The 12,804-nt window shown below is 44.4% G+C and overlaps 1 protein-coding gene and 1 non-coding gene across 2 annotated transcripts in view; both read right to left on the bottom strand.

Annotated features, from left to right (window-relative positions):
* The window catches only part of DNAJC1 (DnaJ heat shock protein family (Hsp40) member C1), a 165,183-nt gene extending 163,111 nt beyond the window's left edge, over positions 1-2,072 (bottom strand). Inside the window, exons 1-2 of the mRNA XM_039705591.1 lie at positions 1,936-2,072; positions 120-597 (exon numbers count right to left, since the gene is read on the bottom strand). Coding sequence (XP_039561525.1) covers positions 120-597; positions 1,936-2,072 — 615 coding nt within the window. The remainder of the gene's footprint in view (positions 1-119; positions 598-1,935) is intronic.
* Positions 2,073-2,901: 829 nt separating this feature from the next.
* On the bottom strand, positions 2,902-2,975 carry TRNAN-GUU. The gene has a single exon. It is a non-coding gene; the product is annotated as a tRNA-Asn (tRNA).
* Between the last annotated feature and the right edge of the window lie 9,829 nt (positions 2,976-12,804).

The raw sequence follows: 12,804 nt of genomic DNA on the forward strand, positions 1-12,804 counted from the left end.
GGGCTCCCGGCTCCGCGCGGCCCCGCCCGCCGGCAGGAGGCGGCGGGGAGCCCCGGCCGGGGGCGGGGAGCGCGGATCGCCCCGGCTCCCACGCAGAGCCCCCTCTCCCCGGGGCTTGCCGTGGCGGGGTGTTCTTTTGTCCCCGCGTTCGTGCGTCCCGAGCAGCGGCGGGGCCGGGGGCTCCAGCAGTGCGGGCGGCCGTGTCCTCCCATCCCCCAGGGCTCCGCTGGACGCGGCGGGGAGCGGAGCGGGACCCGCACCCGCAGGGAACGCCGGCTCCCCGCGTCCCCCATCCCGCAGCGCCGGGGCACGGGCGGCCGGCGGCGGCTCCGCCGAGCGCGGAGCCCCGAGCGCTGCCCGAGGCGGGGACCGCGGCAGAGCTGTCCCCTCTGTCGCCAGCCCGAGCCACCGGCCGCCCCCAGCCCCGCTCCCCGTCCCATCGCGGCGCGAACAAAGAGCCGCGGCGCGTTGCGGTGGCTGGGCTTTATCCGGGCGCTGGGCTTTATCCGGGCGCTGGGGATGCCAGGTCGAGACAACCAGCGGTCCGCCGGCTCTGGGCTCTCCCGAACGTCTCGACGGCGAGTCGTCTCCAGCTGCCTTAGAAATTGTTTGGAATATCTCGGTTGGGAATACTTACTCTGGAATTTATCTCGGTGTTAGTTACGAGGTCACTTTGAATATGTCAAATCTTTTTCCTAAAAGCATCAGAGGGTGCAGTCCCCCATTACATTTAGAACAGCGTTTATCCTACACTGCATATAGATAAATGGATTAAGGCAAGAACCGGCTGGTTTGTCTGGGTACATTACACAGCTACGAGAAGCTTTTTCCATGGCTAAGAACAGAAAGCTTCACTGACCTCTGAAAAAATTTTAGTTCATACAAAGAAAGCTTCGATTCCCTGTCTAGTCCCAAAAATGTATCAGGTTTCCCGTTCTCCACAACCTTAATTGTAATTAGTTAGTGAGCAGATGGGATGAGGCACTTCCCATGCACGAGCTTTCCACTTCCACAAAATTAGTTTATCAAGCACTGCCTAAATGTCGCTTTGCATCACGGAGCCCGTGATGAGCCCCTGCTGTACACGTGTCGCAGGACCGCGGTGCGGATGCTCGCACCCCGCACCTATTTTAACAGGTTTGGCGGTGCACGCTTGCACAGCGACGTGTAGCAACTGGAATGAGCCTCAGCAAACCACGGGTCAGCAACAACCACCCCTACAGAACCCATCTGCGACTTGCTAAGGACAGCAAGACTTGCTTTATGGGAGCAGAAACGCCTGTCCTTCCTCATGAGCTACCAGCTAATTTTAGTTTCTAAATTGTTACTGGTTTTCCAGACACTGCTGCTTCACATTGACATGATCAATTTTTTGTGGTGGTGGCTCCTGTAAGCTCTTGATGCCTGTCTGCTAGCCCGGCGGTCCAAGCACTGGCAAATGCAGTTTTTCAGGTTCCATCCGCTGCGAGGTTTTGCTGGCTGCAGTGGGTGCAGTGGGCTGAATACATCCTGCACTGCAAACAGCGTGGAAATATCGAGGAGGGAATTTACCTGGACCATTTTAGTTAAGATAAAATTCTCCCTAACAGCAGGAAGTATTTACGGGTTAAGCGTGGCTAACGTGAAAGGGGGGTCCTGCAGAGAGCTACACCTCCCCTGATGCTCAGCACACGGCCGTCAGTCTTTCAAAATGTTTTACCGAAGTGAAAAATATGTGGGTGATAGAAAAAAATTTAAAAAAAAGAAGAAGAAAAAAAAGGAGAAAAATACAATCATATCAACGATTTAAGGTTTACAACTTTCAAAAGATTTTTCGGTGTTTCTAAATACATGTCTTTTCTCTGCTATCTTGGCTAGCGAGGGCCGTATCTTGTCATCGATGGTAAATCAATGGCACAGCCTGACCTTTAAGAGGGTTGTATCCCTTATTCAAACCAGGCGGGTTGAACAGGACGATCTGTGAAATACAGCTTCGCTGGGGAAGGGGCATTTTTAATACGGATCCTGTTTTCTCTAAACTGTAAATAGATCCTCTCAGAGCTGGCAGAGGTCGGGCTGGAAGGCAGCCGCATTTCACGCGACCAGAGCGCTCGCTGGAATCGGCTCCCGGGCTCGGAGACGGCGGAGGTGCCAGCTTCTAATTGACACGTTTAGGCGAAGCTCCCAGAGTAATTGCTTTTAACATTCATTTATGCAAAGCGGCTTCGCGCGGGCAGGGCGAGCCCGGAGCGGCCGCGCCGCCTGCCAGCCGGGAACGGGCCTGGAGCACGTCCCGCCCGGGGCGGCGGGACCGCAGGGCACCGCTCCCGTGCCCGCCTGGCTGCGCCCGGCTCCCCGCGCCGGCAGCGACCACAGCAATCCTCCTGGCAAGCGGCGCTCGTCCCCGAGTCTCGGCTCCCGCCCGGGCTGTCCGCCGGCGATCGCTCGAGCGCTGGAGCGCCGTGAGCGGCTCCCGGAGCAAAGCCCAGTCGCCCCGCAGCACCGCTCGTTGTCCCGGAGCAGCTCGAAGATCGTGTTTTCCTTCGCACCTCCCGCCGCGGGCGCAGGGGGTGCAGAAACTCCGCAGCGCTCGGGTCCCCGTCAGCCTCAGCACAGAGCCCGCCGCTGGCAGCCCCCGCACCGCCGCACTCAGGAGCAGGTCTCGGTGTCCCGCCAGCCTCGCCCCACCGGCGGGCACGGCCGTGTGGCCCCGCAGGAGCCGGGACGCCGTGGGCAGGGCTCCGGGCTCAGCGCTGAGCGCTCGGGGCGGGCCCCGCCGCGCTGCGCTCCCCGGCGGGGCCCCCCTGGCCGGCTCCACGCGGCGCCTGCCGGGCCCCGGCGCTAATCTCGCACCCTCCCCCGGCGCGCACGCACAAAACGACGGCCGGCGGCGGGGGCGGCGCCGGGCCCAAAAGGGGAACCCGTCCCTGGGTGGGCTCGAACCACCAACCTTTCGGTTAACAGCCGAACGCGCTAACCGATTGCGCCACAGAGACTCCGGTAGCACAGGGCCTGCCCTGCTCACCAAGTGCTGCGGCACCGCCCCCCCGGGTCCCTGAGCCCTCCTCGCCCCCGCTCCGGCCACCGCGGGCACACCGAGAATCCTGAACGCGAGCCCCGCCACACGCCAGAAAACACTGAGGAAACAGCGAAAACAGCTCAAAACAGCGGCTTTTCTTCACCTGCTCAAGGAGAAACCCTCATTCTCAAAATCTTTGTTCGCGGCAATGCTCTTTATTTTAGGGAATAAATTAGTGAATCAAGAGTTAAAACTGCTTCTTCTTGGATGCTGCTAACTGATGGGTTACATATGTAAACTAAAATATAATTTCAAAATATCATGGTAAAATTGCTCTATTAATATATTTAGAAGGCAGTTTGAAGTGACTGCAGGGAACAGTTAGACTCTCTAAAACAGGCAGCAGTGCTCTGTGCGTGCAGGTTAAGTGTATTTACAGTTCTAACTACTGGAAACAGTCGTGAAGAAAAGCTAACATTCCTATTTATTATTCTATCAAAATCTTCTTCCCAGAGTACCTTACAGTAAATCCATACCCACAGCTCTGCAACTACAAAGTTTCACATCTGAGCCTGAGCAATTGTTTCACCTTTGCTTCCACAGACTGATGCTGTTTGAATCTCTTTGAACTCTTACAATATTGTCAGCTTCATGTTGTGCCCACGTCTCCCTGAAGCTCTGCCTGATAGCTCTTTTGCCCATTAAAATCCTCAGAGTTGAGCAGGCACATGGCACTCACAGCACCAGCACAGGCACTGACTGCTTTCCAAGCAGGGCTGGTTATCTCCTGGTATCCATCCATCCACAGCCAAGAAGTTCCAGCTCACTCCTGAAACCAGAGACTCATATTTTGCACAATGCTGCCCATCAACACGGTTTGATTCATTCCTCATCCCAGTGAGTAACTTTGTACTGATCATTTACTGAACACAGCTCAACCTTTCCAGTTTTCCCAATACTTTGAAAGGACCTACATAAATGCCAGCATTATCTCAGGATGGCTCATTTTCTTTTATTGTGCATTTTTGGTACCTTACTGACTGACACATTTTAAAACCTGGAAGAGAAATACCAGATATGCAAGTCCTAAAGAGTAATTGAAATAATTAGTTTGAAGGTTGCTTTTTGGGACACCATGCCTGCTGCTGCAGAAGAATCAGTTCACAGGCTGGACCACTTCTGTCTGCTCTGTGTAGGAGGAGAAGAAAACTGTCCTGTGACTTTATGCACAAGCCAATGGGTATTTGGCTCGTGGAATTTTTAGTGGAATGAACTAGAATATTTAGTGAATGAACATTAATATTTAGTGTAATGAACAAGATTTCAGTCTGACTAAAGGCCTAACAGATCCACAGACCTGTAGATTGGGTGTGGATTTTGGGCCCTGAAATGTCTTACTTTATGCACATGAATATTCACATGAGTTTTAGTGAACGTAGGCTATTTTCAAACTCTGTCTAGAGGCCAGATCCACAAAGGATCTTTGCTATGCTGATATTGAACACAAGGTCTAACTCCAAGCTCTCTAACCTGGGGTAAGACATCCAAGGCTGCCTGCTCAATGCACTGTGACAGTGAGAGGAGCTGGGGCTACACAGCCACTTGGCACCTTTCTTCTCAGCAGTCCTCCTCCCTGAATCTCAGAATCTCTCATTTAAAGTCTTACAAGGTAAAAAAGAAAATAAAGAGAACATACACAGCTGTGAGTATTACCCCTTAAAGCTTGAAAAACCTACAGATCAGCAAAAGATCCAAACATGGGTGGCTTGGCTGGCTGTGGAAGCACTAAGCAGTGAGACGTCGTAGCAGAGGGCAGCATTATCCAGCACTGCTCTGCACATGGGAAAGATGCATCACCTGCTGCTGGGAGAAGGTTTCTGGCTGTATCTTTAGCAGTAAGGAAGAGCCCAAGTACTGTTTAAGGCATTCAGAAACCAGAAAGGGCTGCTACTTCAGAATAATCACCCTTCCTATCAGAGTTTTGTTCTTTATTTCTGGACAGCTCTGCTCCTTGATATGCTGTTTCTTGTGGATTATACTGGGAGGTGCTTAGCTCTTTGCAATATCTCATGTATATAATTTAAAAACTATTATTGCATTCACTACATATGATTCATATTATGGTTTAGAATTTTATAAAAGCGTAAATTTATAACAATATATTGCATTTTAATATATTAAAATAGAATACTATATAATGTGAACTAATTTATATTTTATATGTTTTTTTTAGTTCCTAAATCTGTGTGCTTAAATGTTCATTGCTATGACGTCTGTGACCTTCTTCAGATATAGTCTTTGGTTCTTAAATGTCAGAGAAAGTTACTGCAGGACAGAGGGTGAAACTGGTATTGTTTACAAGATTTATAAATATACCATATATTCATCTGCTGTTCAGAAAAAATAAATCTAGGTTTTCACCCAGAACAATTCCTAAAATCAAGTCCATAGGATATAGCAGAAACAAAATAATCTTTCCTCTTGTATCACAGAATTACTCTATTTCTACAATTTCTACATGGGAAAGAACCATTTTCCCCCAACAAGCACATGCGCCTACTTAATTTATTACCCTGTGTCAGTTTTGGTCAGCTATTTGCCAGTTCTCAAGTTACCACTCTGCCCAAACTACAAAAATTCATAGTCACAAAAAAAATTGTGTAACAGCTACTCAGTTTCTGCCCAAATGCATTTCTAATTCCTTACTTTGTAACAGAAATCTCTAGGTTACCATCCAAAGATTTCTTGTATTTTCCTCAGAAACATACGATTCTAATCCTTACAAGAACTGGGACATTAAGATAAATGGACAGATAATGCAATTCAACGTTGCTATTAGAGTTATTATGGGCAGAGAATAAGATTTCCATGACAAAAGATTTTTCTTTATGGAGCTGCAAGCATCAAACCATGAAAAAACATTATTCCTGAAGAAGGATTTAAAAGGTTGGAACAAGCAGATATCGACAATTTTTCTTGACCAATTGCAAGACTTCTGATCTTTTATTCCTTCAATAAAATGCATTTGTATGGGGATTTTTCAGTTGTTTATATACAAATTTGCTGCTTTCCAGATACAAAGATGGCTTATATTTCTTACAGACTTGGTCACTTAAACACTTCTATTCTTGGGTGTGTTAATAAAATCAGAGCAGTGTTACAACTGAGAGGACATGCCTCCAAATCTGATCAACTTACTCTAAAAGCAAAGAACAAGACCAAACAATCGTATTTTACTGAGCTATCTAGTTCACTTAGCCATGGCTTCTCTTCTGATACAAGTCACACAAAAAATGATGACTAGGTGAGAAAATCCAGAAATCTTGGGTTGTTGTCAGCTGCAGACTGTTGGGTTGACTAAGTCATCTATGCTCCCAACCTCCACGTTTACCAAAAGGAACAGGCACAGGCTGCTTGGTTCTAGATCACAGCATATGTAGCTGAACTTATGTTCAGGAGAGACAAAAAGTTTTTTCAGAGTGACTTGTGACAAAATTAGAACAGCCATTGCTATTATCAGTAATTTGAAATACAGACTGCGATTGTGGAAAAAGCCACCAAAACCCAAAAGTCCCCAACAACAACAAAACCAAACAAAACAAAAACAAACCCCAAACCAAATAGAGAAGGCTGCATTCAGAATTGATCTTCAGATCTCAACCTACATACTGTAAGAGGGATTTTATTTTGCCATTCCCTGCAACCTATCTGTTCTGGGTGACTACTGAAAAAAGTGCAATCATTGTGGCAGTCAGTTCAATAGCTTATGTACATAAACACACACACACAAACATAGCCAAAACCAAAAATAAAGCAAACCAAAAACCCCATATACAATGTAAAGTGAAAAGAAGAAAATTTTACTGGCATAAGAAATGAAAAGAGTAATAGTGATGTTTCCCACATAGCACTTATTTATCTCAAGCAGTTTTTATTATCATGTCAAGAAAGGGAGAACTTTCCTGTCCTTGCAGGTTTTTTGAACTGCTCATACTAGGAATGCCTAAGAGTTCTTAAAATAATAGTGAATATTATGAAAAGAAGAATGAGTCTTATGCAACTGAACTTTAATGTTGTCTCTACATAACACACATGAAAGCACAGGAATTTCCAGCCGGTGTTTTCAGAAGCACCAACCTGTTTTACCATTTCCTGAAGTCCAGAATTCACATTTAAGTTCTCAGCATAGGCCTCAGTTCAGGAAAGCAGCTGTATTCAGGGTAATATGAAAGCACATGTTTCCTTCAAGTAAATAAGATTACTAGCATGGTATAAAAGTGCTTTCCTAAGCAGGTTAAATTTCAGAGAGAAAAATAAGGGGCAAATTTTAGAGTAGACCCAAACCCATAGTTTGTTAAGAAATGAGAAGAGCACAAATTTCATATCCTTGCCATGCTGAGGCAAACACACCTTGATAGTTCTAATTTATTTTGCAGGTCATCACACGAGCCAGGTTTGCATCTGCTGAAGTGCCACAATTCAGCCAGAATGTCTGAAGGAAAGGCAGTGAGAAAGGAATACATGGGTAAGCTTTGTGGATCCAGTCCAGAGATTTCCAAACAGGAATCCAACACGTTTGGCCAGGCTGCAGGCTTAAGAAACCTGTGCTGACAGGTTGTGTTGGCAGCACCACTTTTCAAAGAGTAAATAATAAACCAAATTCCTGTATCAGTGCTCTTTTCAGGATGCATTTACAGGCTCAAAGTGTTCTTGCACTGACTTCTAGAAGAGCTCTGTGTGACAGCACAGAAGGTTCAAAGAACCATGGAAAAGCAAATATATTTTAATTTCTCCAGCTGCATTTATTTTCAGCTAGCAAAATATCAACAAAGGTTTCTAGTCCTGTAACTCTATTGCCAAAAGGAGGGAGGTTATGATATCTCATCCTGAAACCACACTTGAATTCCTATGGTTATTGTTATCTCCAGAAGAATTCTAACTCTCTCAAACACCTCTGGTGCAAGGAAGTTTCTTCCATTGCTGTCCCCTAGCTGTCCCTTGCAATGTGAGCAACATCCTGTAGGACCTCAGGATACCAAACCTGTTGGTGGTCTGAACCTGCATTAAAAATCCTCCTTCTTGAAGTTGTAGTAAGAATGGTATACAAGAGATTTCTCTTGTTCCTTGTAAATACTATGAGGGAGATTATCAGAATACACTTTGTAATTCACAGAGGGAAACTAAAGGATACATCTCTCTCTATACATTATAACAAATCCCTTTCCTTTATATGGTCTCAGACGTGGACAAGTTTCACAATAACAGGGCCTCACAAAATAAAAGCAAAACTTAAACTAGATATTAGTCTCCTCCAAGTCAGTGGGAGAGAGAAAAATTGAGGAAGTTTATACTTACATTGGTTGAAATAATGGACAATGTACTTCTACTGCTCTTTGGTAGTTTATCATCACTTATAGCATGGACAGGAATTCAGGGGTGCTGGAATATTTAAAGAATAATTTTTAAAAACACAATCACCTTTAAAAACATCAATCACCTTTAAGCCCTCAAATTAAATATACCTATCCTAATCCCAAGTCCTGGAAAGTATGAGGCAGAGGAATATTAGAGTAGGGAGAGTAAAGAAAAAAGAGACAGATTAGGGAAAAACAAAAGAGGACAACATGGACCATGAAGGAAACAAAAGAATAGAAAAAAATCAGAAAAATGAAAGTAAGTCTGAATAAGATAATTATTGAGTCAGGCCATATTCCTGCTGCTTTCAGAGATTTTGGAATATCTGGTGGGAAGGAACCACCATATTTTTGCAGCTTCAATGACTTGCAGTGAGACTGAAGGCAAAAGGGGAACACAGAGGGAACTGACCTGTCTCCTGTTGCTCCTGTCCTAAAGGATGGTATTATCTCCACTGCAGCAAAGGAAGAGAGAAGGCACTTGGAGAGTTACTCACAGCCTTCTGTCCCCTCTTCCTCTTCTTGGCCCCCAGTTTCTCAGATCTTTCTATTAAACTTTAATAGTGGGGACCCCCTCACTCAGGGCAGCGCTGCAGTCATTCATTAGTGTCCACCTAGGGAGCAAATAACTCTTTAGCTGCACTGTAGGTGTCCAGCTTGCTTTGTGCCTGGAGGGGGATTTGTAATCGAAACAGGGAAGTGCAGGAGCAGAGAGAAAAAATGGGCAGTAATAACCCACGAACTGGCCTTTCATTCAGGTAACACACAGGACACATGTTAATGATTTCAGCTTAAGTACCAGGCAGAGAACTAACTGTACAGTAACCAGGCAGAAACCCCCTGCATGTGCCAACATCCCTCCTAAGCAGGGACTTTCTGGAGAAGGGACAGCAAGAACTAACTTGCTGAATTTGCAGAGAATTGTTTTGCTGTGTATTTTACTGCTCTGCCTTCGCAAAGTCCCTTTTCAGCTCTCACCTGAATGGATCACTGAGCTAAGATTTTTCTCAGGTCTTGTATTTTAGCTTGTCTGCACAGGGTTCCTGTAACTGGATTAGGAGAACCCCCGAGACTCCAGACAGGATGCACTGGGAGTTCAGCAGCTCTGTTGTCTGATGGGACTGGAATATCAGAATATGTCCTGCCTTAGGCAAGACTGCTTCAGACCTCATGGCCTGGATCTTCAAGATAATCTTTAAATACAAATGTGCTGGTTTTGCTAGACCCACCACAACAAATTAATGAAAAGATAGACAAACAGGAAATGGGTTTTGCCTCCTATAATTTCTGTCAAATGCATGTGTGTGTGCAAAACAATCAAGCAGTCTTTATGTAGGCACTGTTCTTCGTTTTCATTTTTCAGGTTTTTGGTGGCCGCTGGCCCAGCAGAGTGAGGCAGCTGTTTGCCCACCTCCCCAGTGCCCTGGGATGAGCACATCAGCCTCCTGTACATAAAGGTAAGAAGACAGACGAGAAATACAAGGCAAGAAAGATCTCTAACAGAGGAGAGAAGACTGCAAATATCTTTGAGGACAATGTTTCCCTTTTCATCCCTAAATATTTGCAATCAATAGAGCTTCAGTATTTCACAGGCTAATCAATAATGCAGTGAGCCTGAAAGAGATGTGAGGGTCTTCTTGGCGGCTACAAACTGGCAATGATGCTTTGATGGCTCCTACTGAGGATTCATCATTTCTTGGATAATCTCCTGCAGAACACTGTGGGGTCTGAGAATATAATATACAATATGGCTATAGGAAAGAAACTGGACAGATGATTGCACTTTATCTTAACTCCCTATTGCATCATCTGCCAAGGAAATGAAAGGTAAAATAAAAGCATGACAGATGTCTAAAAGTATGAATACAGTGTACAAAGATTGTTGTTTAGACATTTAATATAGCTAAGTCAGTCCATAGAAGGTAAGACACAGCAAGAGTGTTATGAGGAACCACTTTCCTTTTTTGCAGTTGTCCTTGCCATGAGCAACTTCAGAAGGACTTTATTATAACCAATATTAGACTATACTAACAATTATTTCAGAAGCATACACAAGCTAATTCTCTCTCCTTTTCCACATGCATGCAATTCACTAAGTGTGAATAAGATGAAAAATTGCCCCTAAAAACATAAACACATGCGCTATTTAATTAAAAAAAAAAAGAACGGAAGAGGTCACATCTCCAAAGTTTAATACATTTTGGTCAAAATGTCCCTGGCTCAAGTGACCAGAACATTTAGTGAGATGTGCCACCCCTGGGGGAAGGGATCTTCCATTCAGACATCTCTCCTGCTATGCAGAACAGTCCCTCATACACAGCATAAACCCTCCCAGGAAAGGGAAGCACAAGCTGAGCACAGCAGCACTTCTGACAGCACCAAAGTCCTCCTCCTCCTCCAGGCTGTCGTGTAAGGCTCTAATAATAAGCCCAAAAATAGTCAGACAACACGTTAAATCTCATCATTTCACCTGCCCAAGAACAATCTAGGCCTGAAAGGTCTAAAATTATTCCTTTCCCCTTCTCCTTTCCCCTTCTCCTTTCTCACTTTTCTTTCCTTACATAAAAACCTTTCTAAATTTCCACAGCTTTGTTTTGCAATTATTGACTGTCTCCAAATCATTATTGCAAATATTTTAAATTCTACTTCATGAAGAAATGGTATATTTATAAACATCCACTGCAACCCATCCCAGTTGCTGCTGAAGAGACTCCTGATGATCCAGCATTACAGCTTGTTACAGTTTTTCAAAAGACCACAATCCAGCATTTTCAATTTTCCACACAGCCGAGCTGGAATGTAGGACCATTAGCTTCTTCTGTATTTCCACACTCTCTGCTAATACACTGTGCATTGGTTCAGCTTCCACAACTAACTACCTAAGTGTAAATACAAAATATAAAGTACAGCATATTTCTAAGTCTTATAGCCCTTCCTAATCTTGTCATTACCATATTAACTAGCTTTAGAAAATTCTGTTAACACTCGAAGCACTTTAATAGTTGCTTTCCTCATGTATTCATGTGATTGGCATTTCCAGATTCTCAGAGGTTTAACCTTTTTCCTTTCTTGCAGTTTATTAAAAAACAAACAAAAAAAAACTACCCCAACCCCCACCCTTCAAAAAACTCCCACAGGTGTACCTGACTCTGTCAGCACACCTGGAAATTTTCAATCTTTTTTTTTTAAATTAAGATAATCAACAAAATTGTAATGTTAAAATCACTCTCAATTAAATTCTCAAGGAAACTTAAGACAGATTATTTTCTGAAATTCTTTCATTTTTTAACTCAGAATTTTGTAGAGTATGTTAAAATATTAGGCCAAAACCACCAAGCTAAACCACATAAAAAAGAATGATGATATTAATGATAAAAATTGTATTTATTTTCTTTTACAAATCACAGTATCCAGTTCAATGACACACAAGCAGATTTATAACAAAAATAATCTCACAAGACTACAGAAGCCTTTAAAAGCAGCATTTCTGCCATCTTCAACAGGCTTTTGCAGCTTGGTAGGTACAGATAATTGGTATTTCATCAGCTAATGGTCATTAAAGACCACCCCCATATTTAACTTAAATTGCATAAATTAGAAAATTGTTCATTTCCTCTTCCTCCAGCTCTGTTTTCATGTATGATGACTTTAGGCATGTTTTGCTGAAAATGGGCTAAAGATTATGGTACATACAGATATGCCTGCTAAAAACAATTCAATGAATTCAAAATAACTGTGGACTGCAACTGACCTTTCATATAAACCATATATCGCTATATTTTTTGCATGCCTTAATGATTATTAGTCTGGCTGAATGAAAGCAATGAAAGAGTACAATATTTAGCATTTGTTTCACATTATTTATAATTTCAGTGTTCTGTTTACAGATGTTTACAATCCCCATCCTGGCAATGTTACTGAGATGAGTAATCCAATCTCTTGATTCTATTACTGAATGGAAGCACTCAAGTATTCTGAATGGAAGATGCAGGAGTGACTCTTTGATTCCGCTATAAACACGAGATAAACAGGCACACACACCGTGGAGATCAGCTTAGGTGGGGGATGCCTCCTTGCTGGAGACAGCGAGTCTGCTGCCTGTGCAGGGCTCTGGGCAGAGAGCACAGCAGGGCTGGGTGCTGACATGCTCCCAGAGCTCTGCAGCCCCTCTGATGGAGACCTGGCAGAGTCAGCTCTGCGCTGTCCCCTCCTCCCCAGCACTGAAAGTTCACTGTCTCCAGCACCACTGTGTGCACCAACATGCTTTCCAATATCGTGCTTCAAATGTTACTTCTAGTCACTACAAGGATCATGGTCTTGGATGTGTTAAATACATCCATTTACCTCTAGGATCTATAACATCATTTCCATCCTAAGTCCAGCTTTTAACTA

Source organism: Passer montanus, unplaced genomic scaffold, assembly GCF_014805655.1.
Source record: "Passer montanus isolate IOZ18808 unplaced genomic scaffold, ASM1480565v1 scaffold10, whole genome shotgun sequence".
NCBI lineage: Eukaryota > Metazoa > Chordata > Aves > Passeriformes > Passeridae > Passer > Passer montanus.